The sequence below is a fragment of the Nematolebias whitei genome, chromosome 12 (assembly GCF_014905685.2).
Source record: "Nematolebias whitei isolate Nwh7 chromosome 12, NemWhi1, whole genome shotgun sequence".
NCBI classification, from domain to species: domain Eukaryota; kingdom Metazoa; phylum Chordata; class Actinopteri; order Cyprinodontiformes; family Rivulidae; genus Nematolebias; species Nematolebias whitei.
Genome location: NC_056509.1, coordinates 16644733 through 16671707, shown reverse-complemented (window position 1 = coordinate 16671707; position 26975 = coordinate 16644733). Strand labels below are relative to the sequence as shown.

The 26975-nt window shown below is 42.9% G+C and overlaps 2 protein-coding genes across 3 annotated transcripts in view; one reads left to right on the top strand and one right to left on the bottom strand.

The window, feature by feature from the left end:
• Positions 1 to 886, top strand: part of gopc (golgi-associated PDZ and coiled-coil motif containing) — a 26130-nt gene extending 25244 nt beyond the window's left edge. For both annotated transcript variants that reach the window (XM_037685294.1, XM_037685293.1), the window contains one exon: positions 376 to 886. In XM_037685294.1, the coding sequence (XP_037541222.1) occupies positions 376 to 476 (101 nt within the window). In that variant the 3' untranslated portion in view covers positions 477 to 886. The remainder of the gene's footprint in view (positions 1 to 375) is intronic.
• Positions 887 to 3356: 2470 nt separating this feature from the next.
• The window catches only part of cep85l (centrosomal protein 85, like), a 24534-nt gene continuing 915 nt past the window's right edge, over positions 3357 to 26975 (bottom strand). The window contains exons 2-11 of the mRNA XM_037685292.1: positions 22418 to 23205; positions 20644 to 20747; positions 20436 to 20553; positions 20196 to 20363; positions 19975 to 20127; positions 15416 to 15570; positions 11417 to 11534; positions 11286 to 11336; positions 6335 to 6503; positions 3357 to 3671 (exon numbers count right to left, since the gene is read on the bottom strand). Coding sequence (XP_037541220.1) covers positions 3475 to 3671; positions 6335 to 6503; positions 11286 to 11336; positions 11417 to 11534; positions 15416 to 15570; positions 19975 to 20127; positions 20196 to 20363; positions 20436 to 20553; positions 20644 to 20747; positions 22418 to 23205 — 2021 coding nt within the window. The 3' untranslated portion in view covers positions 3357 to 3474. The remainder of the gene's footprint in view (positions 3672 to 6334; positions 6504 to 11285; positions 11337 to 11416; positions 11535 to 15415; positions 15571 to 19974; positions 20128 to 20195; positions 20364 to 20435; positions 20554 to 20643; positions 20748 to 22417; positions 23206 to 26975) is intronic.

Sequence of the window (26975 nt, the reverse complement as noted above, 5' to 3'; positions counted from 1 at the left end):
AGTACTGTGAGGTAACGTTACATACAGTACAGTACTGTGAGGGAACGCAAAAGAAAAAAAAAATCCCCCATGTCCCCTCCGGGGCTCAGTATAAAGCATCCAAGAGGTGCACACCTTTTACATGCACCATCTCCAGCATTTATTTAGAGTACCCCTGGAGAGGTCCACCACAGAAGGAACAAATCATTTGTAATAATGATAATGTTTTTAAATCAGACCAGAACAGTGAACATCTTGTTCTCGTCTGTTACTCTGAGCATGTTCAGAGTCGGGTGGGGGGTACTGTAGTCTAACAAGCTTCACCTGATTCCTGCAGATCTCCAGTTTGATTCTGACGTCTGTCTGTCTGTCTGTCTGTCGCTCTGTCTGTCTCAGCTCTGGAGAAGATGACCTTGAGAAACGGAGCAGAAAATGGAAACCCTGGGATCTCCGTAGAAACCAGTCCAGAGGAGACTCCTTCAAATTGCTCATCATAGCTCCATGCTGAGCTGTGAAGGACACAAACTGAACCGGGTCTGGAGTGGGGGGTGGCTTCTCCAAGTTCTCAGTCTGTGGGATTGGACTCGTCAGCTGACAGTGGTTCTGGTCTGGAGGACAGATGTCAGCCAGCTGTTGTGAAAAATGAACTGCTCTTTCTTTATTTAATCAAACCTTTCAGGGGGCACTTCTACTTCTGAAGGTTCTACTTTATTATTTCTTCTCACGTCTTAAAATAATCAGTGGAGTTGGGTTCTGCCCACGTTGAGGCTCCTTTACCATAATCTTCATGTCCGTGCAGTCTTTAAACGGAAAACATTTACTGACATTGTTCTTAACTCTTACTTTGTATTTTCTACTAAACACCCTCAGATCTCTGCTCTGATGTCATTTCCTGTGTTTACCTGTTACATCATCGTGTTTTCTGAAGAAAGTTGGAACAAACACCAAGTTACTCTTTATATATGTATATAAACCTGCCGGGCCAGGTCGGGTTCTGATGTTTGGAGCATGGACAGGTTGGTCCTCGTTGCTTCAGGTCAGAGGTCAACACAATCAGCTTTGTGTTCTGTGTTGAGTTGGGACCGGTTCTGTTGGAACTCGGTCCACAGACCTGCAGAGATTCTGACATGTTCTCAGCTTTTAACGAAGTGATGCTCAAATTGTTTTGAACTGTTTTGTCTCCAGCTGGTTCATGTGCTGGACTGGACCTTGTGATGGAAACAGGAAGACCCGAAGATGTCTCCTCCACACAAGGTCCTGTCTAATGAAACCTGCTGGAAAATAAAAGCACCTTTCTTCCTGTCTGTGTTTGAAGTTTTAATCACTTCCTGAAGGGTTCGTCTTCTTTGGGTTCAGGTGGTTTTGGAACCACAGCCCTGTCCTGTTCACTGATGAGGTTAAAACAAGAGGAACCCCAAATGACTTCAGTATCCATCATTATTCATCAACAGGAAGTTGTACAAATCAGGGTCTCCTCCCTGACACCAAGACCTCCAGGTGTCTGATCCACGTCAGCCGACTTCCTCCCAGCTCTTGCTGGGTTTAACTGAACTCCCGGAACATTTCGGGTCTTTGAACCTTTTGTCTCCGTCCAGACTCGTCCTGTTCAATAAAGTTTTCCGAGTTGAATTAGGACAGTCCTGTTAGAGAATGTCTGAGCTATCCTGTTTTACTTTGTTTTTTTTGTTTTTTTATTATATTGCACTGTAGAAATTTGACATTAAGTTTTTTTTTTTTTTTAAACAAATTCTATCAATTATGACAGCAATGGAAGCATAAAACGTTCAGTGGGGTAAATACTTTGAAAAGGTATTGTACATTTATATGATGGTGTCCCAATACCATTTTAATTTTTTTTCCCAGACGGTACAAGTACTCAGTTTGTGTACTTGCTGACAGTTTTATAAACGGTGCATGACTTTAGAAACTGGTTTCCTTTAATAAAACTACAGCAGTCTGCTGTCTGCACACCCCTCGTGTCTTTCTTTAAATATCTCTAAACAGACGTGTTTTGTCCTCAGTTGTTTGGGGGAAGAGGAAACCATGTCACCAAGCATAACATTAGTACTGCAGTGTTTTTAAGAGTACAAGTGCCAGTCAGGCCCAGTAGTGGTACCAGTATTGTATCTTGCCCCCATTAGTATAAACAGCCAGACTTGTACTTGATGAACTTCAGGTAACAGCTGTGAGCGTTAACCTCCGTGGTCTGTTTGTGAAGGTGTACATTTATTTAGATGTTAAAATGTGCATTTTAAAGCTTTAGCGGCTATTTGTTTTATGGATTATTATCTAACAGCATACAGTTTGGTCAAGATCAACAAAAACCTGTAAGATGTTTATTCTAGGACCTGACCTTTGGGGGTGCTTAGCCCCCAGTGCTGACAATGGTAAATGGACTGTACTTACTAGTGCTTTTCTATCTTATCAAGATACTCAAAGCGCTTTACAACACAATCTGTGTCATTTACACATTCATACAGCACTCTATTTCTGTACAAAGACTAATCAGTGTTTTATCACGTTCATTCACCCATGGGACACACATCAGAGGCATTTAGGGGTTCATGTCTTGCCCAGGGACACTTCGGCATGTGACTGCTGGTGGAATCAAACCCCCAACTCTCGCACTGGAGGATGACTGCTCTAACCACTCAGCCACAGCCACCACAATGGCTCTTAGTTTGAACAACGCACCCCCTGGTGAGGTATATGGCACCTGGAGGTCTCCCATCCAGGTACTAACCAGGCCCGACCTGGCTTAGCTTCTGAGATCACGTGTGTTCAGGGTGGGGTGGCCGTAAACGAGTAGGTCAGTCACAAATAGGAGTTTTAAAGGATCAGAACAAAGACTGAACTTTGATAAGTTACAACATATCTACACACAAAAAAAACAACTAGCTTTATTAACCTTTAATTTAACTATTACCCTCTGACTGCAAGTGTAATGCAAAACCCTGACAATGTTGTCAGAGGAAAAGTGGGTGGAGCTCCTGCAGGTAAGGGGCGTTTCCCTTCGGGACAAGTTCATGTCGCTGATTGGTCAGTTGCTGACGAGCGTACTTAACTGTCGAGGATTTGACTCGTGCAAAAATAATCAGATTTTACTGACCCGTTAAAGAGTGTCGTAGTTCTATTTTCAATATTTTGATTAATTTAAGGTTTGACAACCGATTTTTCTTACAAAATCCTAATGATGGCTTCTTTATTTTTCAGGGGTAGAGTTAAAATTTAGCACCTACAAAAAGAGGCTAAACTCTCCACTGATGTTTACGCTGCTGCAAGCAGAGCCAGTCATTCTAGTGTTTCTCTAGTTCTGTGGCTCCAGCAGAACTAAATGAGCCGAAACTTAAAAAAAAACCACTTTTCAGACTTTTATTTCTTTAATGTGTGAACACCCCCAGTGCATGATGGGACAGAACCTGTCTGCGCAGCAGAGTTTAGTGTTTCAGAGAATATAACAGTTTCTGATTGTGGCTCTGAAGTAAACGAGCAGGTTCAGAGCTGGGGGGTTTGGGTCTGGATGTTCTGTGCGACCCAGTTCTCCCCCAGATTGTGGACGTAGCGGTCCGAGATGGTTCTCCTCAGCTCGTTGATGTCTCTCCTCAGCCGGCTGACCTGGAGCAGCTTGAAGCTCAGCTCCTCTTCACCTCCATCTTCCGTGGGCCCCCCCTCGTCAGCTGGAGCACTGAAGGCTGGACAGAGACAGTAGACAGGTGGGGGCACTGTTAACCAGTTAACTTGTTTTTAGTAAACCGTTTGTGATTAACTTCCCGACCAAGTGTCGGTTCTGGACCTCAGCTCGTCTGTTCTGTTAACGACATCAACATATCGGCTGTTTCCGTGGAAACGAACGAGACGTTCAACCCATGAGACAAGATTTAAAAAAAAAAAAACTCAACCTCCTCAGAACAATTCACCTGTACATGACCTGATTCCCCATCAAAGCTGTGACCTTTGACCTCAGCGGGTAACTCATTTTAACAAGTCGACAGAATTAAACCTGATCAAGAGACAAGTCCATACTTTTGTCATGTTTTCCTGAGATTCTGTCAAAATATTTTAACAGAAATATGAAATTAACTTTTCTCTATCTTTTTTTATTCGTCAGAATAGAGTTCACTAGATTTTTTTTTTTTTTACAAATAAAATTAATTTCTTATCTTTTCCTTTTTGTCACTTTCTGATTTCTAATAAAAACTACAACAAAAACAGGTTAAAAAAAAAAACTTCAATGAACATTCAAGCAGCTACAAACATTACGATGAAAGACGACATTAAGAAAAAACATTTTTAGCCTCCATCAAAACTGAGACATCTGCTCAGATGAAGCGTTTAGGATTTCACTTCCTCTCCAGATCTGAACGAGGTCACCTGAGGACATGGCTGCAAGTTCACGTTTAATATACGAGAAGAGAAAGAGTCAAAAACCAAGTCCAGACATTGAGAAAGCCAGGACAGAACCCAAACCATCTCCCTCCACAGCTACGCCATTAGCATGAAAAGTCAAAGGTGCAGAGTCGTTGCGGGGGGTCTCAAACCCTGATCATCCATCCATCCATGCATCCATCATTTTTTTTACCCGCTTCTTCCTTTCTGGGTCACTGGTTATTTCTGCACTCGCTCTCATGCAAGGTGGATGCATTCTCTCCCTCTCCTGCTTTTTTTCTTCTTCCTCTCTGTCCTGTGTATCGGAGCTCCTATTGCACATCTTCCGAAACAAAGACTACTGTCATGGATCTGGTCAACTGGACTTTCAACGCAATTGACAAAATCTTTTCAACAAAGCGACAGGGTCCTGGAGAGCCCTCATGCCCCGCTGAGACTCATGCGGCAGGATATGTCATGGATCCGTGGGGAGTTTAGGAGCTGATGTGTCTTTCCGTTTTGTCTCAGGAGGACGCTTAAGATGTTTATATAATTGGATTCATGATAGCAGGGTTTCTGCTTTTTGGCATTGGTGGATTCCTATATTATTGGATATTGAAGAAGATGGTGGCAGTAGTTTTTGTAATGGCAAAACTGCAGAGTCTGTGAATGTTTAATTCGTGCTTCGAGTACTTAAAATCAGCTGATTTACAAGCTAAACTGTAAGATAGAAGTGATTTGTGAGAATCGCATGCCACCTGCGGCTTCTGGGACTCGCCAGCATGTTGGAGACGACCTCAGAGGAGGCTCATCAGCACGGACCAATGGAATGCCCACAAATCTGGCCATTTTGGATCTTGAAAGTTCCAACAGGACTGAAGGCTGACAAAGAAAAAAAAACAGTCTGCCTGAAAAAAAAAAAAAAATCAACAAAACTATTGTGGCTTATCAGAACTGTGCCGGCTGAGCAACATTTTGTCAGGACTATGGCCTATTTGGAAGTACTTCATTGACAAATCTCACCATCTTGACGTCAAATACATATGTAATGTGTCTATAAATGTGCTTGCTGGTAGAGATTTTTGATGTCTTAAATCATGTCCTCATAGGACAAGGTGTGAAGAGATCTTTTTTTTGTAATGCCACTATCCATCCTCATGGCTTTTCCCCTTTTCTATCTAAAAAAGTATTCTGAAAAAGGACATGGGGCCGTGCTTTTCAGCAGCAGCAACGTGCTCTCTGCTCATCTTTCGGACGACTGTATGAACATAATTTCAATGTATTTCGGTGCAATGATCCATCCATCCATCCATTATCTTTACCCGCTTATTCCATTTTGGGTCACGGGGGTCGCCGGTGCCCATGTCCAGCAATCACTGTGCGAGGGGCGGGGTACACCCTGGACAGGTCTCCAGTCCATCACAGGGACACAGAGACAAACGAGACAAACAACCATTCACTCTCTAACTCACACCTAGAGACAATTTAAAGTTACCAATCAGCCTAACATGCATGTTTTTGGTCTGTGGGAGGAAACTGGAGTACCCGTAAAAAACACACGCAGCACGGAGAGAACATGCAAACTCCACCCAGAAAGGCCCCTGACTGGGATTTTATCCATCAACCTTTTCACTGAGAAGCAACAGCTCTATCAACTGAGCCACCGTGCCAGGCACCCTGATAATCCAAAATATTAATAAAGATCTGATCCAAATCTTTATAACTCCATTTCTAAAGTGCCCTGATCGTCTGTGCAGTAATACTTGTGTTCTGTGGCACTTCATACCCAGCTGTCCATGTGGGTGCAAAGTCGGTCGAGGCAGGTGAGCTGTAGGTGGAGGTGGACTGGACACCCAGAACTGATTTTCCTCCAGTTCTGGGTCGCAGTGAGATTCTAACGTTGCTATTTGTTGAATCGGCTCACAGACTAACAGAATTCGTAACAAGTTGAGCGTGAACAAAGAACAGTAAACGTGTTGAAGTTTCTTACATTTCATGGAGAGAAGCAGCGAAGGGTTGGGCTGTTTCCCCTGAGCTCTCTGAGCCAGGATGCTGCAGAGACCCTGCAGGTCCAGCAGAACCAGAGACATCTCCTTCAGCAGCCGGTCCACCTCTGATATCCTGACTTCATACGAGAGACGCTCCAACACACTTTTATCCTGTTGGACCAACAAGAGTCACTTTGTGCAGCTCTGCAGGAGACACGCTGTCTCTGACAGACCGGACACAATTTATCTTCATCTCTGAGTGGAAAACAGTTTGACAGACAACGTGCTCAAATGTGCTGTGGTTGGATTTGAGCATCGCTCTTGATACAAATTGTTATTAAAAGTTAGAAGTTTAACAAACTATCTCATGAATTACTGGACAAAAATATGAAACTCTTAGAAAGTTATTATTTGATGGACAAATTAAATATTAAAGTGAAACCGTCTCAAGAAACGAGAAGGGAATAAAAAACGAATGGAAGTCAATTTTTTATACAGGTTATTCTCATTGAGCCTCAAGGACTCATGTACATGCAAAGGGGTGTGTGTGTGTGTGTGTGTGTGTGTGTGTGTGTGTGTGTGTACACAGCATTGTGCAGCCGTCAGCACTCCAGATGTGCTGATCTGTTCAGTAGACTCCTTGTTTTGCATACAGCTACAGTTACAGTGCCTTGCGAAATTATTCGGCCCCTTGAACTTTTCAACCTTTTGCCTCATTTCAGGCTTCAAACATAAAGATATAAAATTTTAATTTTTGTGAAGAATCAACAACAAGTGGGACACAATCGTGAAGTGGAATGAAATTTATTGGATGTGTCAAAAACTTTTTTAACAAATAAAAAACTGAAAAGTGGGGCGTGCAATATTATTGGGCCCCTTTACTTTCAGTGCAGCAAACTCACTCCAGAAGTTCAGTGAGGATCTATGAATGATCCATTGTTGTCCCAAATGACTGATGATGATAAATAGAATCCACCTGTGTGTAATCAAGTCTCTGTATAAATGCACCTGCTCTGTGAAAGTCTCAGGGTTCTGTTCAAAGCGCAGAGAGCATCATGAAGACCAAGGAACACACCAGGCAGGTCCGAGATACTGTTGTGGAGAAGTTTAAAGCCAGATTAGGATACAAAAAGATTTCCCAAGCTTTAAACATCCCAAGGAGCACTGTGCAAGCAATCATATTGAAATGGAAGGAGTATCAGACCACTGTAAATCTACCAAGACCTGGCCGTCCCTCTAAACTTTCATCTGGAACAAGGAGAAGACTGATCAGAGATGCAGCCAAGAGGCCCATGATCACTCTGGATGAACTGCAGAGATCTACAACTGAGGTGGGAGAGTCTGTCCATAGGACAACAATCAGCCATACAACTGCACAAATCTGGCCTTTATGGAAGAGTGGCAAGAAGAAAGCCATTTCTCAAAGTCATCCATAAAAAGTGTTGTTTAAAGTTTGACACAAGCACCTGGGAGACACACCAAACATGTGAAAGAAGGTGCTCTGGTCAGATGAAATCAAAATCCAACTGTTTGGCCACAATGCAAAACGATACGTTTGGTGTAAAAGCAACACAGCTCATCACCCTGAACACACCATCCCCACTGTCAAACATGGTGGTGGCAGCATCATGGTTTGGGACAGCTTTTCATCAGCAGGGACAGGGAAGATGGTCAGAATTGATGGGAAGATGGATGGGGCCAAATACAGGACCATTCTGGAAGAAAACCTGTTTGAGTCTGCAAGAGACTGGGACGGAGATTTATCTTCCAACAAGACAATGATCCAAAACATAAAGACACATCTACAATGGAATGGTTCACAAATAAACATATCCAGGTGTTGGAATGGCCAAGTCAAAGTCCAGACCTGAATCCAATTGAGAATCTGTGGAAAGAGCTGAAGACTGCTGTTCACAAATGCTCTCCATCCAACCTCACTGAGCTCGAGCTGTTTTACAAAGAAGAATAGGCAAGAACTTCAGTCTCTCCATGTGCAAAACTGATAGAGACATACCCCAAGAGACTTGCAGCTGGAACTGCAGCAAAAGACGGCCCAATAATATTGCACGCCACACTTTTCAGTTTTTTTATTTGTTAAAAAAGTTAGACACATCCAATAAATTTCATTCCACTTCACGATTGTGTCCCACTTGTTGTTGATTCTTCACAAAAAAAAAATTTTTTATATCTTTATGTTTGAAGCCTGAAATGTGGCAAAAGGTTGAAAAGTTCAAGGGGGCCGAATACTTTCGCAAGGCACTGTAGCGTAGCGTTAGCTCTCAGTGGATCGTGCAGATCCTGTTCATGAACAACGGTCGAGCCCGTCATACCACGCTGGCGTGTTTGAGTGTGGACCAGGACAATATCCCTCCGACCAGCTTGTGTTTAAAACGTCACAGAGCCTCAACAACAGGACAGTCAGACCTCATTCTTCAGGGTGGGGGCAGTCAGGGACATGTGGAGCCACGTTCAGAGACAGATTCACCCAAATCAAAAGGCAGTCTGTCTAACAGGGACAGAGGGACACCTTCCCCAGGTGATGGGAGCTCACAGCCTCGGTGAGTTCAGAGTGACAGCTGGAGGTGGTGGTGGTGTGTGCGTGGGGGGGGGGGGGGGTCATCCTCACTGTGCTGGATGAAGATCAGCGGTATCCTCATAACTTTGGTCACCAGTGTTTGGATCCTGTCCACCAGGCTAGTACCTGTTGTTGCTACAGACATCCTTAGCCCTCAGCTCACCTTCACTCAGGAGGAACAAGCCTCCAGAACAACGAGGTCCACCTCCAACCAGACGGCCTCACAAGAAAACTTCTATTTTGAACAAATTCTTCACTGCCTGCTCAACATTTTACGTTTGTGGCAGAAACCTGGCAGAGTGTTGGTGAGTCGAGCTCTGATATTTTTTTATATTAACCTTATTCCTGGGGGCTCTACAGTATAAATGATTATGGGAACAACTTCCTGTCAGACAGGAAGTAGCAGTAAGCACTGGTCAACCATGGTAGTGAAGCACGGACCACAGTTTAATTGAAAGGAATTTGCATTCAGTTTAGCAAATAAAACAAAGTTTGAACACAGACCCAAAACAAAAAGACTGTTCCAGTGAAAAGCTGTATAGTTTCCATCTCTTACCTACAGATGAGGAATTTAGATGAGCGTGTCTGAAAAATGTGAACTTGAAGAGACCACCCAAAACTCTGTATGTGAGCTCATTGTTGACAAACGGCCGACGGAGGAAAACCTGCATCCTACTTTGTGTCTGGACTACAATAAACCACCGGAGAAGAGACGCCGGATCCTCAGAAGGATTGAAAACAGTGAACAAGAATATCAGGGATGATTTCAAGTGTATGGAGGTCACAGCATTATAGTATTTGTTCGTCTTCAGTTTTATGATTTTCTCTGTAATTAACCCAAGCTCATTGATGGAGGACTTTAAGGCATTGGCTGGACTCTGTGTCTGTTTTAAGGTCAGTAAGATTGTGTCCCACCTCTTAGAACACCACCGACCTTATTACAGAGTAGAAACTAATAAACCTCAGAGCTTTTCAGGTTGTTCATTGCTTCACTGTTGGAAGAACCATCAATGAAGTAGCTAAATATGCTAGTAGATGTAGCTAAATATACTAGTAGATGTAGCTAAATATGCTAGTAGATGTAGCTAAATATACTAGTAGATGTAGCTAAATATGCTAGTAGATGTAATCTGCAGCCACTTCTTCAGCTCGTCCTCCATCCCTCGTCCTCAGCAGGCAACAGTATGATTATATTGTCCTGTTTGAGCTCTGACAGGTGGTGTTCCTACATGTTTAAATTAAATCCACATTGATAGGAGAAACTACTGTACATTAGCTCGTACTGTTTGCACACAAACTGGTTCTGGTCCACGCCGGAAGTTGCGCCCATAATTCATGCAATGCAGCATGGGGGCGAGGAATGAGGTGTATAAGCTGCTGTCATTTTAATACAACGGACATCTGGAGAAAGTAGGATTAGTGTTGAGCGCGTGACAACTGACTGAATGAACCTGAACGTTCTGCTGTCTAAGTCTCAGGTAAACACGATTAATGTACTGATGGGCGCTGAACACACTGTAGACACTCTGTCTTTATATATGTCAAAGTAGTAAATCATTCTGAGCTCTGTTAGTTTGTCTCTAACGGCTGAACTATAAGATTTGGTATGTTCACACTGCAGGTACAGAAGTCCAGCAGCTTCATGTTTGTTCATCTCTAATGTCCTGAACGACTGAATCTACAGCAACATCTGATGCCAACGTGATGGATCGATACTGGAGTTTGTTTCTAACTTCAGGACGTCACAATGCTGCACCGGAGCAGCTGTCAAACACTGGACTGAACAAGTATGTCGGATAATAATTTAAAAAGGTTCTTTTTGCACAACAGCTTCAGAATGCTAACACGTGTAGCATCCATATTTACTTCCTTAAACTCAGCACGCTGCGTGTGACGTCATGTTTTCTTCTGCAGGTCGTATCTAAGCTGTAAACTGGTCACACTGGAGTCTGATGGAGGTCGTATTTTAATGATAAATTTGAACGGTCTCACAAAAATGTCTGAACCGAGCATGAAGACCTGCGTGTGAAGGGAGCTAAGAGAAGTGGTCTGTCATGAAAACCCAGCTGTTAGGATGAGACAGTTCAGGGTCACATGTCTCAGTAACCTGTGTGTCCAGGTCCAGAGGACATTGTTCCACCAGTCTGCTGCTTCATTCACATGAAGCTGTGCAAACATCATGATTGAACCAAAGCCCTGTGGGATGTTCTTGGAGGAACAAGTCCAATCTCAGAACTTCCAGGACTTAAAGAATCTGCTGCTGACAGCTTAGTTCAAGGTCCAGTGAAGCACTGAGGGGTTCAGCAGAGAACAGGAGACCTGCTGGTCCTGCCGCTAACACTGATCAGGGTGGATGAGTATGATTTGGATGATCGTACCATCAGCCGTGAGCTCAGCCTCTGGATCTCCTCCTTCTGAAGCCGGAGCAGCTGGTGGAGGGGCAGAGAGAGACCACATTAAGACTTCTGGTTTGTGGATGTTTGTAGCTGCATGTGTGGTGAATGCTCACCCTGCTGCTGAGGTCCTGCTGCTGCAGGAGCTCAGAGTTTTCCACCTCGAGTCGCTTCAGGTCCTGCACGGGCCACCTCACCCCGTCGTCCAGACACTGCTGCACCTTCTCCTGTAGCCTTCACCAGAACACAGACAGAAAATCATCCTGAGGACTGGGCTTGACAGGAAGTCAGTAATACTGGATCCTGTGTGAGAAGAACCAGTTCCTGTCATCAGTGGAGTCAGACCTGGAGCTTTAGACTCTTATTATGAAAAGTAGCCAAGAGCTTTATTTTGAAACTCCAAGGGCCTGGGGGGCCTCATGTATCAATGGTTGTATGTGTCATGTATCAATTAATCCCTCAAATTATTAACACAGTTGTCTTGTGCCACTTGCAGTCCGATGGTCCAGGGCTTCAGAAAATACTTAAACTACAATCGGACCAAACTAGAGCAGCTCGTCTTGAACTGAATTGTTCCATATACACAAATATTACCAGCACAAAGAATAAAGATGGACTTTGGTTAAAAATAAAAGGTTGAAATTGCCTTTTTATGCTTTTTTAGAAACATTGCAGTATCTAATATACTAAATGTTTTATATAATCAACTTTTATTTAGCCAAACTTTACACAATTTTCATACAAGGCATGCTTTAAAAGTTGTTTTACTCTTCCACCATGCAACAGGAACGCTGGACAAAAGACCGTTATGTTTAGAGGAATAAAAACTTGGAACTCTCTTCCTTCATTTGTGTTAAATGTAACAACTGCTAGAGCTTTTAAAAGAGCCCTGCTAAATTATTTTATCATATAAAGTGTTATAATTACAGTAGTCCCTCGTTTATCACGGGTGTTTGGGACCACGTACACCCACGATAAGTGAAAAACCGCTAAGTAGGGAGACAGAAGTTCAAGTTCAATTCAGTAAACTTTGTCATGACATGTACCAGGCTGCAATCACACTAATCGCCTGTTACTCCCAGTCTCCCTCCTTAAATAAATTATTTAATCCTGTAACATTTTAAATAAACAATCCATGCAGCATGGATTGTTTATTTAAAATGTTACAGTATTTAAATTGTAGAGAAGAGAAGTGCAGCAGGATATCAGAGGATGTCACACAGCTCTGCAGCACGGAGCACAAATGTACTTCTTGATCAATTACACTGAAACAACTGAACATAGAAGTTCTAAAATAATTAAAAAATAACTTAACACTTTTATATTTTGTGATTATGATGATTTTACAGGGCAGCATGGTGGCGCAACTGGTAGAGCTGCTGCCTCTCAGCAAACAGGTCCCTGGTTCAAACCCCGGTCCAGGGGCCTTCTGGGTGGAGTTTGCATGTTCTCTCCGTGCATGCGTGGGTTTTCTCCAGGTACTCCGGTTTCCTCCCACAGACCAAAAACATGCATGTTAGGCTGATTGGTAACTCTAAACTGTCCCTAGGTGTGAGTGAGAGAGTGAATGGTTGTTTGTCTCGTTTGTCTCTATGTGGCCCTGTGATGGACTTGCAACCCGTCCAGGGTGTACCCCGCCCCTCGCACAGTGATTGCTGGACATGGGCACCAGTGACCCCCGTGACCCAAAATGGAATAAACGGGTAAAGATAATGGATGGATGGATGGATGGATGGATGATTTTACAATGTGACATACTTTAAATTTTAAGTTGGAAGACAAAAGTCGATTGGTGCATCTGGACAGCAAAGGGTTAACTTTCACAAAGCTGCAGCTGGAGAAATGAGTAAATGAGTCCTCGAGGCTCAGTGGGATCTACCCGTCTAAATAAAGGTTGAATGAATGAAAAAAAAAAATGTGCGCGGCAGAGAAGGAGATCAGCTGATCAGCTGCAGGAGCGAGCTTCCCCCTGTACTTGTGGGCTTCACACATGGTACAAAATCATTTAAAATAATTTATTTTAAATAAACAATCCATGACTCATCCATCAGCCATTTGTATCGTGTCCAATCTTACTTTGAAAAACTGCGATAAACGAACCGCGAAGTAGCGAGAGACTACTGCATACATTTATGAATTAATTATCATATTATGCTACATTACTAATGTTATGTCAAGTGTGTGTAACTGTCTTTGTAATAAATGTTTTTTATGATGTGGACCCCAGGAAGAGTAGCCATTGTTACGGCAATGGGGATCCAAATAAATAAATAAATACAAAAAGTATAAAACGGTGCATACGTGCACCAGGTTCCATGCACATGTCGGGGTGTATCAAAACAAAACGTGTGTAAATATACACACACTTTCTACCTGCTGTGAGAATGTGCTGACCTCCACTCTGTTTCAGTATCAGACAAAGTACTGAAACTCACGTAAATACATCAAAAAATGATTGTTTGGTTTTCTGAACTTAAAGGATATTAAACATGTTGTTCTCATGACTTTGAGCTTTATGGTTTAAATCCAAACAAGGAAACTGAACCACATTTAACCTCAAACAACAGAACAGTTTTCTTCTTGTTTCAGCTGCTCCCTTCTTCAGGGGTCTCCACAGTGAACTAACTCACACGAAGACTCTGCAATTGTTTTTACGCCGGATGTTCTTCCTGACGCAACCACAGACCACCGAGCTACCACAGCTCTCTGTGTGGAGCAGAGAGCTGCTATCTGGGATGCCCAGGGGAGCAGATGGTGGGGGTTAAGTGCCTTGCTCAAAGGCCCAGAGTGGGGCAAATAATGGTGGAGACAGGTGTGGGTGCTTCACCAATCCCACCTACCTTCTGATGTCAGTCTGGGGGTTGAACCGGCGACCTTCCGATCACAGGCCCACCTTCTCTAACCTCCACGCATCCAAAATGATCAAAACAACGTCACTTCAACGTGAACTGTAAAGTTTCTTATGTTTCTGTCAGGTGTGGATGTAAACACGCCTGCGAGGTGCACGGACAGAGGACGAGCAGTGTGTGCAGACTGTGCAAGAGGCTTTTATTCTCACCAAGAAGAAAACGATGTCAGATCAACAAATTCACTCAGAACACGTCTCTGACGACTCCTCAGGTCCACAACATGTACACCATCACATACATGTCCATGAAGAGCTGCGTAAAGTTGTACATAATGTGGAAGAGTGACAGCTGTGGTGCAGCAGGACGACGACACCAGTGGAAGAACTGGGAGGCAGCAGGTTTTCAGGGTCACACCATGAACCGGGCCAGCAGGATGGGCTGACTTCATCCATATGACGCCCTGATATATTAAACTTCCCACAGCACAGAGGAAACACTTTGTTGATTCTCACCGACTTGTTTTCTCTGTGTTTACAGTAATTATTAATAATTAAATGTGTGTAAAGTTGGAAAGGCTCCACCTGCAGCCCCCCCCCCATCCTTACTTCAACAGCAACACACACACACACACACTGTTTACACGTGTGGCCAACATATTTTGACACCCCACTACCTATTGAAGATCTCTGATTCACCTTCAGTGAAATTCTTCAGTTTTCTGCATCTGGACATAAATTTTCCACGTGCAGAGACGAGCACCTCACATGCAAAACATCTGCAGCTACGTGACACACTTCCATGTAGGCGTGTCAAACGAGGAGTCGAGTGCACGTCTTCAACAGAACAGAAGTCCAGCAGCTTCATGTTTGTTCTTTTCATCTCTAATGTCTGAACGACTGAATCTACAGCAACATCTGACGCTAACGTGATGGATCGATACTGGAGTTGGTTTCTACCTTCAGGACGTCACAACGCAGCACCGGAGCAGCTGTCAAACACTGGACGACCGAACAACCATCAACAGCTCAAGAACCACACATGCCAAAAGGTGTAGCAGCCATATTTATGTCCTTAAACTCGGCGTGCTGCGTGTGACGTCATGTTTTCTTCTGCGGGTCGTCGCAGAACTAAACTGGTCACACTGGAGTCTGATGGAGGTTTTATTTTACTGATGACATGAACGACCACACAAAATATCTGATCTGAGCATTCTCGTTGTTTTACCCCCCAACTAAACTACGGCGCATGAAGACAGGAAGTATTTACCTTCGTACAGACTCGTTCAGCTCCGCCTCTCTTTGGTCCTGCAGCTCGAGCAGCTCGTCTTTCTCCTGAAGCAGAGCGCGTCCTTCCTCAATGCTTTTCTCTAACTGGGACACTGTTTTCTTCAGATCCTCGGCTTTCTGCTGGAACTCCACATGCTGAGGAAACCAAGTCAAACCAAATGAGAAACCATCAGCTGGGCTTCACTCAAGTGTCATGTTCAAAGTGTCCCTAAGGACCACATGAAGGGCTTGACGCAAACTAAGATTTAATAAAGAAACCTATTCACTGAGCAGAAAGCAAAGTGTTTACTAAAACAGAAACTGGTTGGTCTAAACAACAAAAGCATGAGGCCCACAGAGAAAACAGGAAGACAACCAGACAAGCAAACGGGATGAGCGACTGAAGAGCAAGCCTACAGTGAAGTACTGAGGGAGTGATGAGGTAAGTGGAAGCAGCCGAGTCTAATGAGTACAAAGAACAGGTGTGACGTGAAGGGCGGGGCTTCTTGAAATGAAAAGTGAATGGTAGTGATGAGCAAATGAAGCTTTTATGAAGCATTGAACCAGTTGGGCCAATTGTTTCAAAAATAGGTTCATTTGTTGAAGCTTCAGTTACAGTGTCCTCTTGTGGCATTTTGCAATGCTGCCGTCAAATTAGGTGTTATGCTTTTGGTGGCACACACTGAAGAACTTCAATGACTAGTGTTGAAACTACTTTACTGTGGTAAAAAACAGATTTAAAAAAAACTTCATCAACTTTCTATGTTGTCTGGTTTGAAAATGTATTCATGCTTACATGTTTTTGAATAAAGATTGATAAATGTGCATTGAAGCGATTTAATAAAAATGTTGCACTGGTATTGTGCTTGTGTAACTGTGGCAGAGTCCGAGTCTTTATCATTCTTAAAAATAATAATGAAATGACGTCTCCAGCATCTCCATGTTTGGAGCTGAAGTGTCTAATCATGGAGGAGGTATCATGATGCTTCAGATCAGTTGAACACACCAAACACTGCACCTGCACAAATACACTAATGTAAATTTAAAAAATAATCATTTGAGCCCATACTGATACATGATGATTAAAATCGCATACATCATTTTACTGTAATTATATTAAATACATGGGTTAAATGGGTTAGATAATATATTTTTTATTCAACCTTTATTTAGACAGGTAAATCCCATTGAGCCTCGAGGACTCATTTACAACAGAGACCTGATTTCAACAAAGAAAGATGACAACAATGGACAACAGAAACAACAATAGACATAAAAAGGCATACAGATTTTAATTAAAAAAATAATAATAATTTTAACAAATAGGATGGCTAAAAATAAGAAAAGTAACAAAAAAAACAGCTAGAATATCTTCACCGCTGAACATTACTATAACTTTTTTGACATTTAAATACCAGAACCACCGTATCATGAGTAGAATGAAGTGTTCCCACAGGTTAGAACGACCTCTTTCCCTGGCTGCCTCTATAATTACTTTATTTCAACTAACAGCAGAAACACACCTACTCTCCAACACATTACAAACATTTTAGAGCTGTTTCATAGTGTTGAGCTCTCAATTCAAAACTGTCTCAACCTGTTACCTGTCAGAATCGAGACGAGGCGGTGCCAGGGAATCAGCTGTTTGAACCGCGAACCAGTCAAGAGATTCATTCCGACAACGAAACAGTTTGTGTTTCGGACGTCACGTGTCACGTGACTTTTTCCGCACCAAAACAGGCTCCGAAGCAGTGCTCCGATGTAATTTTACTGCAGGGTTCGAAGCATGTTTTGAAGCTTTTGTTTCATACTACCATCACTAGTGAATGGAACAAAAATGAAATAGGAGTGAAACCCAGCAAATACATTAGATAGACCTATTTTAATTACCTAGAAATGTATACAGATGGCTCAAAAAACACAAAGGGGTGGGTTGGAACAGGGGTTTATATTCCAGAGTTTGAAGTTTGCATATCTAAACAAATTTCTGATCAACTTTCAGTTTTCACAGCAGAAATGGTGGCAGTCATATTTAGTTTACAGTGGACAGAGGAAGTTAGACCGGACAGGGTGGTGATATGCACCGACTCAAAGGCTGTCATAGAAAGCTTACAGCCTAAAGGAAACAACAGGAAAGATCTACTTCTAGAAATACAACTCACATTATTCAGGTTACACAGGGGAGGTATGGACGTTCATTTTTGTTGGGTGCCAGCACATGAGTGGTGGAAGGAAATGAAAGAGCAGATAAATTTGCTAAAAAAGCATTAAAAGGTGAAATAACAGTAAATATTGCTTTAGGGAAAGGAGAGGGTAAATCATTAGTTAAAGAAAAAGAAATAGAGAACTGGCAGAAAACATGGAATGAGGACAAGAAAGGAAGAAGATTATATAAAATTCAAAAAACAGTTAAAATAAATAATTATAGAGAACGAAGTAGAATAGAAGAGGTGATAATAATGAGAATGAGGGTTGGACATACACTTCTAAATGATACAATGTACATGATGGGGAAAAGGAATAATAGTAGATGTGAGGAAACCGAAAGTGTGGAACATGTGCTGATGGAGTGCACTAAATATACAGAAGAAAGGGAGAGATTGAAAGAAAAAGTCAAAGAGGCAGGGAGAGTATGGAGTTTAGGAGGAATACTAGGAACAGATGTTGAAGCAACACCCAGATTTATTTCTGTATTTCCTGCATGTTTAGTGACTTTTTCTGTTCTTTAAATGTTTCTCTGGTCAGAGACTTGAAGGTCTTTAGACCAGAGGACAAGAAAGAATAAAATACAATAGCGTTCTCATCTCACTTTGTCCTCACTCCAACTACCTCCATATCGTCTCCAACTGCATCCATATATCTCCTATTTGTCTTTTTCCAGGCAGCTGCATTTCTAACATCCTTCTACCAATATACCCACTGTCCCTCCTCTGGACATGTCCAAACCATCTCAGTCTGGCCTCTCTAACTTTACCTCCCAGTTGTTCAACCTGTGCTGTACCTCTGATGATCTCATTCTTAATCTTATATCCAGCCTTGTCACTGCTAAGGAGAACCTCAACATCTTCATTTCTGCCACTTCCAGTTCTGTCTCCTGTCTTTTTGTCCATGTCTCTGTCTCCAGACCATACAATATAGCTGGTCTCACCACTGACTTGTAAACTTTCCTTTGACCTTTGCTGACACCCTTTTGTCACAAATCACTCCTGAATCTTTTCTCCATCCCCTCTATCCCGCCTGGACTCTCTCTTTCACCCGTTTATCACACTCCCCATTTTCCTGGACAGTGGACCCCAAGTACTTGAAGTCCTGCACCTTTGTGAACTCTGCTCCTTGTCGCCTCACTGTTCCACCAGCCTCCGGATCAGAGCCGATCCTTGATGCATTCCCATCTCCCCCTTGAAGCTATCTGTCACTCCTACATCACATCTCACCACTGTCCTGCTGTCCTCACACATGTCCTGACCTGTACCAGTCTAACAAACTTCTCTGCCACTCCAGATTTCCTCATGCAATACCACACCTCCTCCCTCAGCACCCTGTCATACATTTTTTCTAAATCCACAAAGACACAATGGAGTTCTTTCTGACCCTCTCTGTACTTCTCCATCAGCATTCTCAAAGCAAAGATGGCATCTGTGGTGCTCTTTCTTGGCATGAAACCATACTGCTGCTCACAGTCACCTCTCGTCTAAGTCTTGCTTCCACAACTCTCTCCCAGGTCTTCACTGTGTGACTCATCAGCTTCATTCAAACAAGAGTTGTGTATTTAATTTTTTTTTTACAGTTTGTCATTTAAACAATATGTACCGGTAAATAAACCAAACCACCTCTCCACAGATGCATGGCTCCACACAGGAGGGCAGCCCTTCAGGACAAGACTCAGCTGTGTACCAAAATGTTCATACTTTGGACAGAAGACAGATGTTTTATTGGGGGGGGGGGGGTGTGTGTGAAAAAAACCATTCATATCAAACGAGAAAATTCTACTTTGAACCGAGGAGGAAATACAGATATCAGCTTGTTAAAACCTACGATACAGTATTAAGCCTGACTCTCAGTCAGCTTCACTCTAAATGACACCTTCATGCACAGGAGCAGAACACCTCTCTGTGAGCTAGGACAAGAGACCCTAATGACCCTCTGTTGTGAGGGGTGAGTAGCTTTAATCTGCATTTGAATCCAGGTCCATAACGGAGCCTCTCATGCAGCTTTACCCCACACTGTCCAGATTGTTTGAACAGAGAAAACCTGGACGGGGACAAGAACATCTTTAACCACAGAGTTCCAGTTGTTTTGTTTTCTAACTGTTCTGTGAGTTTACCACCTCCTGGATGACTGAGAATCTACACCAGCTTCCACCCTCTTCCACACAAGAGAACCGAGAAGGCTCAGGCGGAAAAACGCGCAGCGTTGCCCGAAACGCCACAGTCACTACAAACATGTCTCACCGGGATCAGGTCCAGGAGAAGACTAGCCAGCCGTCTGATACTTCATCTTTAAAAGACAGAGGTGGACATTATTACTGGATTTGATGGAGCTGGTGGTCAGTGTGCGTACCTGTTTGGACTGAACCTGAACTTCATCCAGTGATGGCAGATCACAGAGATACGTCTCCAGAGTCTCAACCCGCTGCTGTTTCTCTTGGTTCTCTTCACTCTCTCTGTGACTCTTCTTCTTGAGACTGGTGATGTAACGATCCCTGGTCTTTATCTGATCTCACAAAGAACAACAAATCACACGGGGTCAGCAGATGTAACGGTGCATACCCTTCCTTCTACCTTTTCCTCCAGTTTCTTCATGTCCTCTGTGTATCTCTGGGTGATCTGTTTGAAGAACTTGTTCAGATAGAGAACTTCCAGCTCAGTCACGGCTAGTTTCCTCCCCAGTTCTTCATCGCAGCACACTCGGTCAGACGGCCACTTGCACCGTGCTCTTACTGCTGACTCCTACAGAAAACCAGGCCAGTTTTGAGAATATGCTCCTTGGATTTGAACGCTCCTTCATATCTTCAGTCTTACCTGAGCATTCAGGATCAGAGGGTCATCAAACGGGTTTCTGTGGTTCTGCAGAACCTGCTGAGTTCTGAGCTCATTCTCTCTGATCCGAGCATTAAGCTGCAAGATTTGCAGCTTCTGTCTAAAACCCAAGATCATGGAGTGTTGATGTGTTTAATGAATTCCTTTAAATAACAAAGTGCTGCTTGTTATCTGACAGCAGGTGGAATACCTGTTGATCTCCAGTTCGCTCTGCCGCAGCAGACCTTCTTTAACCTTCAGCAAAACATCCTCAGGAAGAGAGGACCCCATCATCATCATCATCGCTGGTGTTGCCTGCCAACACACCAACACATGGTGTCACTTCTGCACGTTCACAAACACACAAGTGATGACACAGAAATGTTCAAAACAATGAAACCTGTTAATTTGGAATAATCTCGTGTTTTAAGCCAGCCATTGCAGAGCACAGGAAGGTGGATCTCTCAGACAGGCTGTATCAGAAAGGGCATCTGGCTTAAAACACTCGTCAAACCAAAAAACACCATACTGGATCGGTTAAGGCCCGGGTTAACCGCGACCACCACCGGTGCTGTTGACAAACAGGGTGCCGGTGGAAATTGTGCTACTGTTGGTCGAAGACCACGAGGAGGGAAACGTGTCAAGAGACCGAAGGAGAAGAGGAAAGTCAAGAATGTAGGACTGAGGGTAGACACTCTAAATGTGGGGACAATGACAGGCAAATGGAGAGGGCTGGCTGACATGATGCAGAGAAGGAAGGTAGGTGTTTTATGTGTCCAAGAGACCAAGTGGAAGGGCAACAAGGCTTGCAGCACTGGAGCAGGGTTCAAACTGTTTTACCATGGTGTAGATCAGTGGTGTCAGAAGCATTTGTAATGTGGTGGTGGGGGGGGGTCCTCCCCCAGAAATTTTTTAATAAAGTAGATGCCGTTTGCTGCATTCTGGTATATTTTAATAGGTTTTTAAACATCTATGTTTACCTCCTTATGTAAACACTTGATTCAATAACTATTTTAGAGAGCACAACACAGCTAGTAGCCTTGACTAGAGTTGCATTTGGGCCCAAAAAAATCTGACCCGGCCCCAGTCCGTAGTCATCATTTCCAAACCCCACCCGACCCGACGAATTAACAGTAATTACTGGTCCAAGGCAGATGACTGAAACACTACATGCGATGTGGAGTTGTTGGAGGTATCCAGGAAAACCTGAAGTGGACTTTTAGTGGTTTGAGTATTCTCCTTTTAATCAAGTGGAATGGATTTGTTGTATGTATGTATGTTTTATTTATTAATTTCATTTCATCCAAACAACAAATATAATACAATTTAAAGAAAAGAAAAAAGATATACAATCACAGAAATAAAATGAAAGGCAGCAGAAGAAGAATGAATTCTTATAATATCTGCCCCTTGTCCCCAAAATATATTCCAAACAAAATTACTATACAAAAGCAAGACGAATTAATAAAAAAATAAAAAGATAAAAAATAATAAAAAAAACTTAGCTAAAATATAATAATAATAATAATAATAATAATTATTATTATTATTATTATTATATATTGTTCACGAAGAAATGGAAACAATGCTGGGTGAAATACTATTTCATGGTAAATGTGTGTGTGTGTGTGTGTGGGGGGGGGGGGATCCAAACAATTTTTTTTTATGTGGGGGGATTACTCCCCCTTCACATCTAATTGTTGTGATGTCTATGGTGTGGGTAGAAAGAAATGGAGTAGGGGTGGTCCTGAAGGAGGAGTTGGCAAAAAAAAATGTAGTAGAGGTGAAAAGAGTGTCAGATAGGGTGATGTCTCAAGGTAGAAGTAGAAGGTCTGATGCTAAATGTTGTCAATGATTATGCTCCACAGGTTGGATGTGATGTGGAAGAGAGAGATATCTGGATGAAGTGATGGAGACGTGCATCAGGGAGCATGGACCCCACCCCGTGTATCCATTATAACCATAATGTTTTATGTCCTTCTCACCTGGTGAAGCCCTTGTTCCTGATGCCAGGATGAAAACCCATCTACACCACATCCCTCAGTTCTGGTGATCTCACCAAGTCCAGGTTCCACGTTGGCCCTGTGCTCCATCTGCTCAGTCAACCACATCTGCGTCCGAACAGCTGCTTGGATTGGTGAGTCTCTGTCAAAGTTTTGACCCATAGGAGAGTCCAGGCTGAGCCCACAAACCTGTCGACCTATCAGAGAAGGTTCAGCGATATGATTCAGGTCCAAACTGTTCTGCTTAGCTGGTGAAGAATGAGCTGAAGATCTACTGCTGTGGCTGTAGTGGTAACCAGGACTGGATCCTGGGGACTTCTGCAGAAAGCTACTGCAGGTCATGGAAGAAGATAAAGGTAGGTAAAGATCCATGTTTGAGCTCTGGTTCTTCTTTCTGTAACCGTGCAGTAAACCTCGATCCAGAGATCCTTGGGCTCCTGTATTGTAGTGACTGCTGGGTGTCCAGCTGGAGCTTTTATCACTTCCTGAAGACAACTTGGTGAAAGACGAGGACCTTCGGATGGGCTGATGGTCCTTAATGTCCAGCTTGCTCTGTGCCCCCATAGGAGACGTAGCTGCTGTACCCAGGCTGCAGAACCTGCTCCAATAGCCCGAGCTGTGGGGTGAAGCAGGGCTTCTGAGACAGCTTCCCTGCGAGGACATCAGAGACGGCTTGACGAGGCCCACGGGAACGCCTCCGTCATCATCCTGGCTCGAGTGATGCTGCAGCGGCACAGTTTGAGGATGAGCTGTACGGGAACCACGCTCATCTGACGAGAGATAAGAAATAGGTCAACATCATGAACAGGTTTTACAGACATGTTCTAAAAGTTTAATCTTTTCTGCTGCAGTGACTCCTCTGCTGACGTACAAAAACGAGTTATTTTGTTCCTTTTTTATGATTCTGTTCTCAACTATCTGTTTTGGCATTTATATCACTCTTTTATTTTATTTGTTTTTCTCCTTCAGGGGGTTCCATCCCTTCCCAGCATCCTCTCTGTCACATCAACCCTCTGCAGATCCTCCTCCTGCACCAATGTCTTTTTCTTAAAGACACTTTCTCCACGCGTCCACCCAGACACTCGTCTCCATCCACTCCACGCTGCATGTCTCTCTCCTCTTCACCTCTCTGGTGCTCTGACGGTTGGCCTCCATCAGTTCTGTAATTTGAGTGAATCTCATTGGCTCATTGTGGGGTGGGGGTGGGGGTGGGGGTATAGTTTCTACTGTTAGAGCAACAACAAAATATGATCATATGAGCTGAGACAGAGTTTTCAGAGTCGCAGATCACCATGGGAACAGATGCTGAACTCATAACCTGGCAGCATTCAGAGCTTTAAATCGTCCTGTTTGTTTATCTTTGCCTGAATGTTTTCAAGGTCCAAAGACCTGTTGTTGTTGTCCTATTGTCTTGTAATCTATAAATATCACCTGCCATGTAAAGGCAGTCGTTTTTGCTCATGTCTGGCGCCAGGTGAATTTCTAATGTGTCAGAAGTATCTAAAAACTCAATGTCCTGTCAACGCTCTGCTGTGTTTTGTCCCCAGTCACCAGGCAAAGAGGGAAATACGGTCACTTCGTACTGCGCTTCATCTTGGTGTAAAAAAGGTTCATTTTGGAAAATTGGGTTGCCACAAGAAAATCCAAGATGGTACCATCATATGTGTGTACGGTAGTACCTCGTTTATCGCAGGTGTTAGGGACCACGACCACCCACGATAAATGAAAAACCGCTAAGTAGAGATACAGTAGTCCAAGTTCAAGTTCAGTTCAAGTTCAGTAAACATTGTCATGACATGTGCCAGACTGCCATCACACTCATCACCTGTTACTCCCAGTCTCCCTCCTTAAATAAACTATTTAAATTTAAATACTGTAACATTTTAAATAAACAATCCATGCAGCATGGATTATTTATTTAAAATGTTACAGTATTTGAATTTAAATTGTAGAGAAGAGAAGTGCAGCAGGACATCAGAGGATGTCACACAGCTCTGCAGCACGGAGCACAAATGTACTTCTTGATCAATTACACTGAAACAACTGAACATAGAAGTTTTAAAATAATTAAAAATAACTTTTAACACATTTATATTTTGTGATTATGATGATTTTATAATGTGACACACTTTGAATTTTAAGTTGGAAGACAGAAGTCGATCGGTGCATCTGGACAGCAAAGGGTTAACCTTCACAAAGCTGCAGCAGGAGATATATGTGTGTGGCAGAGAAGATCAGCTGATCAGCTGCAGGAGGGAGCTTCCCCTGCACTTGTGGGCTGCACACACTGTGCAAAATCATTTTAAATAATTTATTTTAAATAAACAATCCATTGCTCATCCAGCAAACAAACAAATATTTGCACAGATTTACAGATAGAAATTGTCCTAAGAGCCTTTTTGTTGGTAAAGTCTGTTAAAATGAAGATAACACAACGTTTTGTTAGTAAATTTACATTTATGAATGAAAAATTTGGCCAAAAGAATTAGCAAGTTTATTATAAAAAACATTTAGCATACTTTCTGGGAAATCTAGAAAAACAAAATAAAACAATTTCCCAACGCAAGGAAAAATTCCTTAAAAATGGTTATTAATAAACCTGCTAAACTTCCAAAACCTGCTGTGAAAGGGCAGTGCCAAAAACCATGTGTCACAGTTTCTCACCACAAAAACTGCAATCAATATTTATGTCTCTTAAATTTTATCATATAATGTTTAGCGGGGTATATTTTATGAAGACTTTTAAATGACACTTCCTTCACCTTATTTATAATTAAATATTTATGGGGATTCATCCAGACTGTCTTCCAGTTGATATCTGGGATATAACGGCTCCAATAAGATGTTATATATGGACGAGAAGCGATGCCTTCTTGGAACAACCTGCGGTATTCTCTTATTGTTGTTACCATGATCCAAGCAGGTTTTCCACTGGTGACTCAGCTGGACCAGGGCGAGTAACTGGAGTAGACAGAGAACTGTTAGTGTTTTTAAACAAGGTGCCTGAGGGTATAGCGCTAACCACCATTGAGAATTCTTGGAGATTAACTGGAAAATTATATAATGAGCAGAATTCATTGTAGGTGAGCAGTCGTCCGTCCTTATTAACCAGCTGAGCCACCAGTACGATCCCATTTTGAACCCAAGTAGGAAGTTCCTCCTGCAGTGTGGGCTGCACACACGTGTAGCAGGTGCTAAATACTTTATATTAATTCATTTAAAATAAAAATTCCATGCTGATCATGTGGCTCATCCATCAATCAGCCAATTGCGTGTCATGTCTAATCTTATTTTGGAAAACCGCGATAGAGAGTCCGCGATAAATGAACCGCGATATATCGAGGGACTACTGTACATGTGAACCTTGTGAGCTGGATAACATTAAAAATAAGCGACTTTTCGAGCTCTATTTTGGTGTGCGGTTGCATCTAGTAAAATTAGGTTGGCACATCAAAATCCAAGATGGCCACCACCATATATGGTGGTCAGTTTATATGTGTAAACTGACCACCACGATCATTTCAGTAAACTTTGTTTTATACTTTTTATATTTGCAGAGTTTCCTCAAATGATTGGGGTGACCAAAGACTACTCTAATGGTGGCCAAGGCCACCACTGGCCACCCCTTGGCTCCTCCATTGCACCTGGTGGTGGTGGATAGAATTGCTCCCTCCACTCCCAGGGTTCGTTGCTCTGCGCTGCCTCAGGCAAAAATTAAATAAATTAATTAACTCTCTACTATCCACTACCTGACCCCCTCCCTCGGTGATGGGGACGTCAGCATACTGCTTGTTTTACCAAGAGTTGAATCCAGAACCACACCTTTATGTTTAACTATAGTTTTTATCATTTACACAAACTTTTGTAAATATAATTACGTTACTGTTAAGAGGGACTAGTGGCACAGAGGCTAGAGAAGGTGGGCCTGTGATCAGAAGGTCAGCAGTTCAACTCCCCATACAGACAACTAAATGTGGGTGGGAAAAGGTGAAACACCCACACCTGCCTCCACCCTCATTTGCCCCACTTTGGGTCCATGAGCAAGGCCCTTAACCCCCACCATCTGCTCCCCTGGGTGTCCTAGATGGCAGCTCTCTGCTCCACACAGAGGGCTGTGGTAGCTCAGTGGTCTGTGGTTGTGTCAGGAAGGACATCAGGCATAAAAATGATTGACAAGTCTTCCAGCGAGTTAGTTTGCTGTAGTGACCCCTGAGGAAGGGAGCAGCCAAAAGAAGAACTGTTGTTTACAAAATAATCAATGTCTATAATTTAAGGAAGCTTTAAGGTGGTTATCTTCTGTAGTTCATATGTGATGTTGTCACAGAAGACAGACAAAGACAAGTCTTTGTCCAAGCTAGGCTAATGACTAGCCAACTGAGTGCACGTTTTGAAATTTAAAAACCACCCGAGGCAGGGCAGCCGACCTGGGAGCAGAAAGTCACGTCTCGACTCCTAGCCATTCCCACATGTCGTGTCTCGACTCCTAGCCATTCCCACATGTCGTGTCTCGACTCCTAGCCATTCCCACATGTCGTGTCTC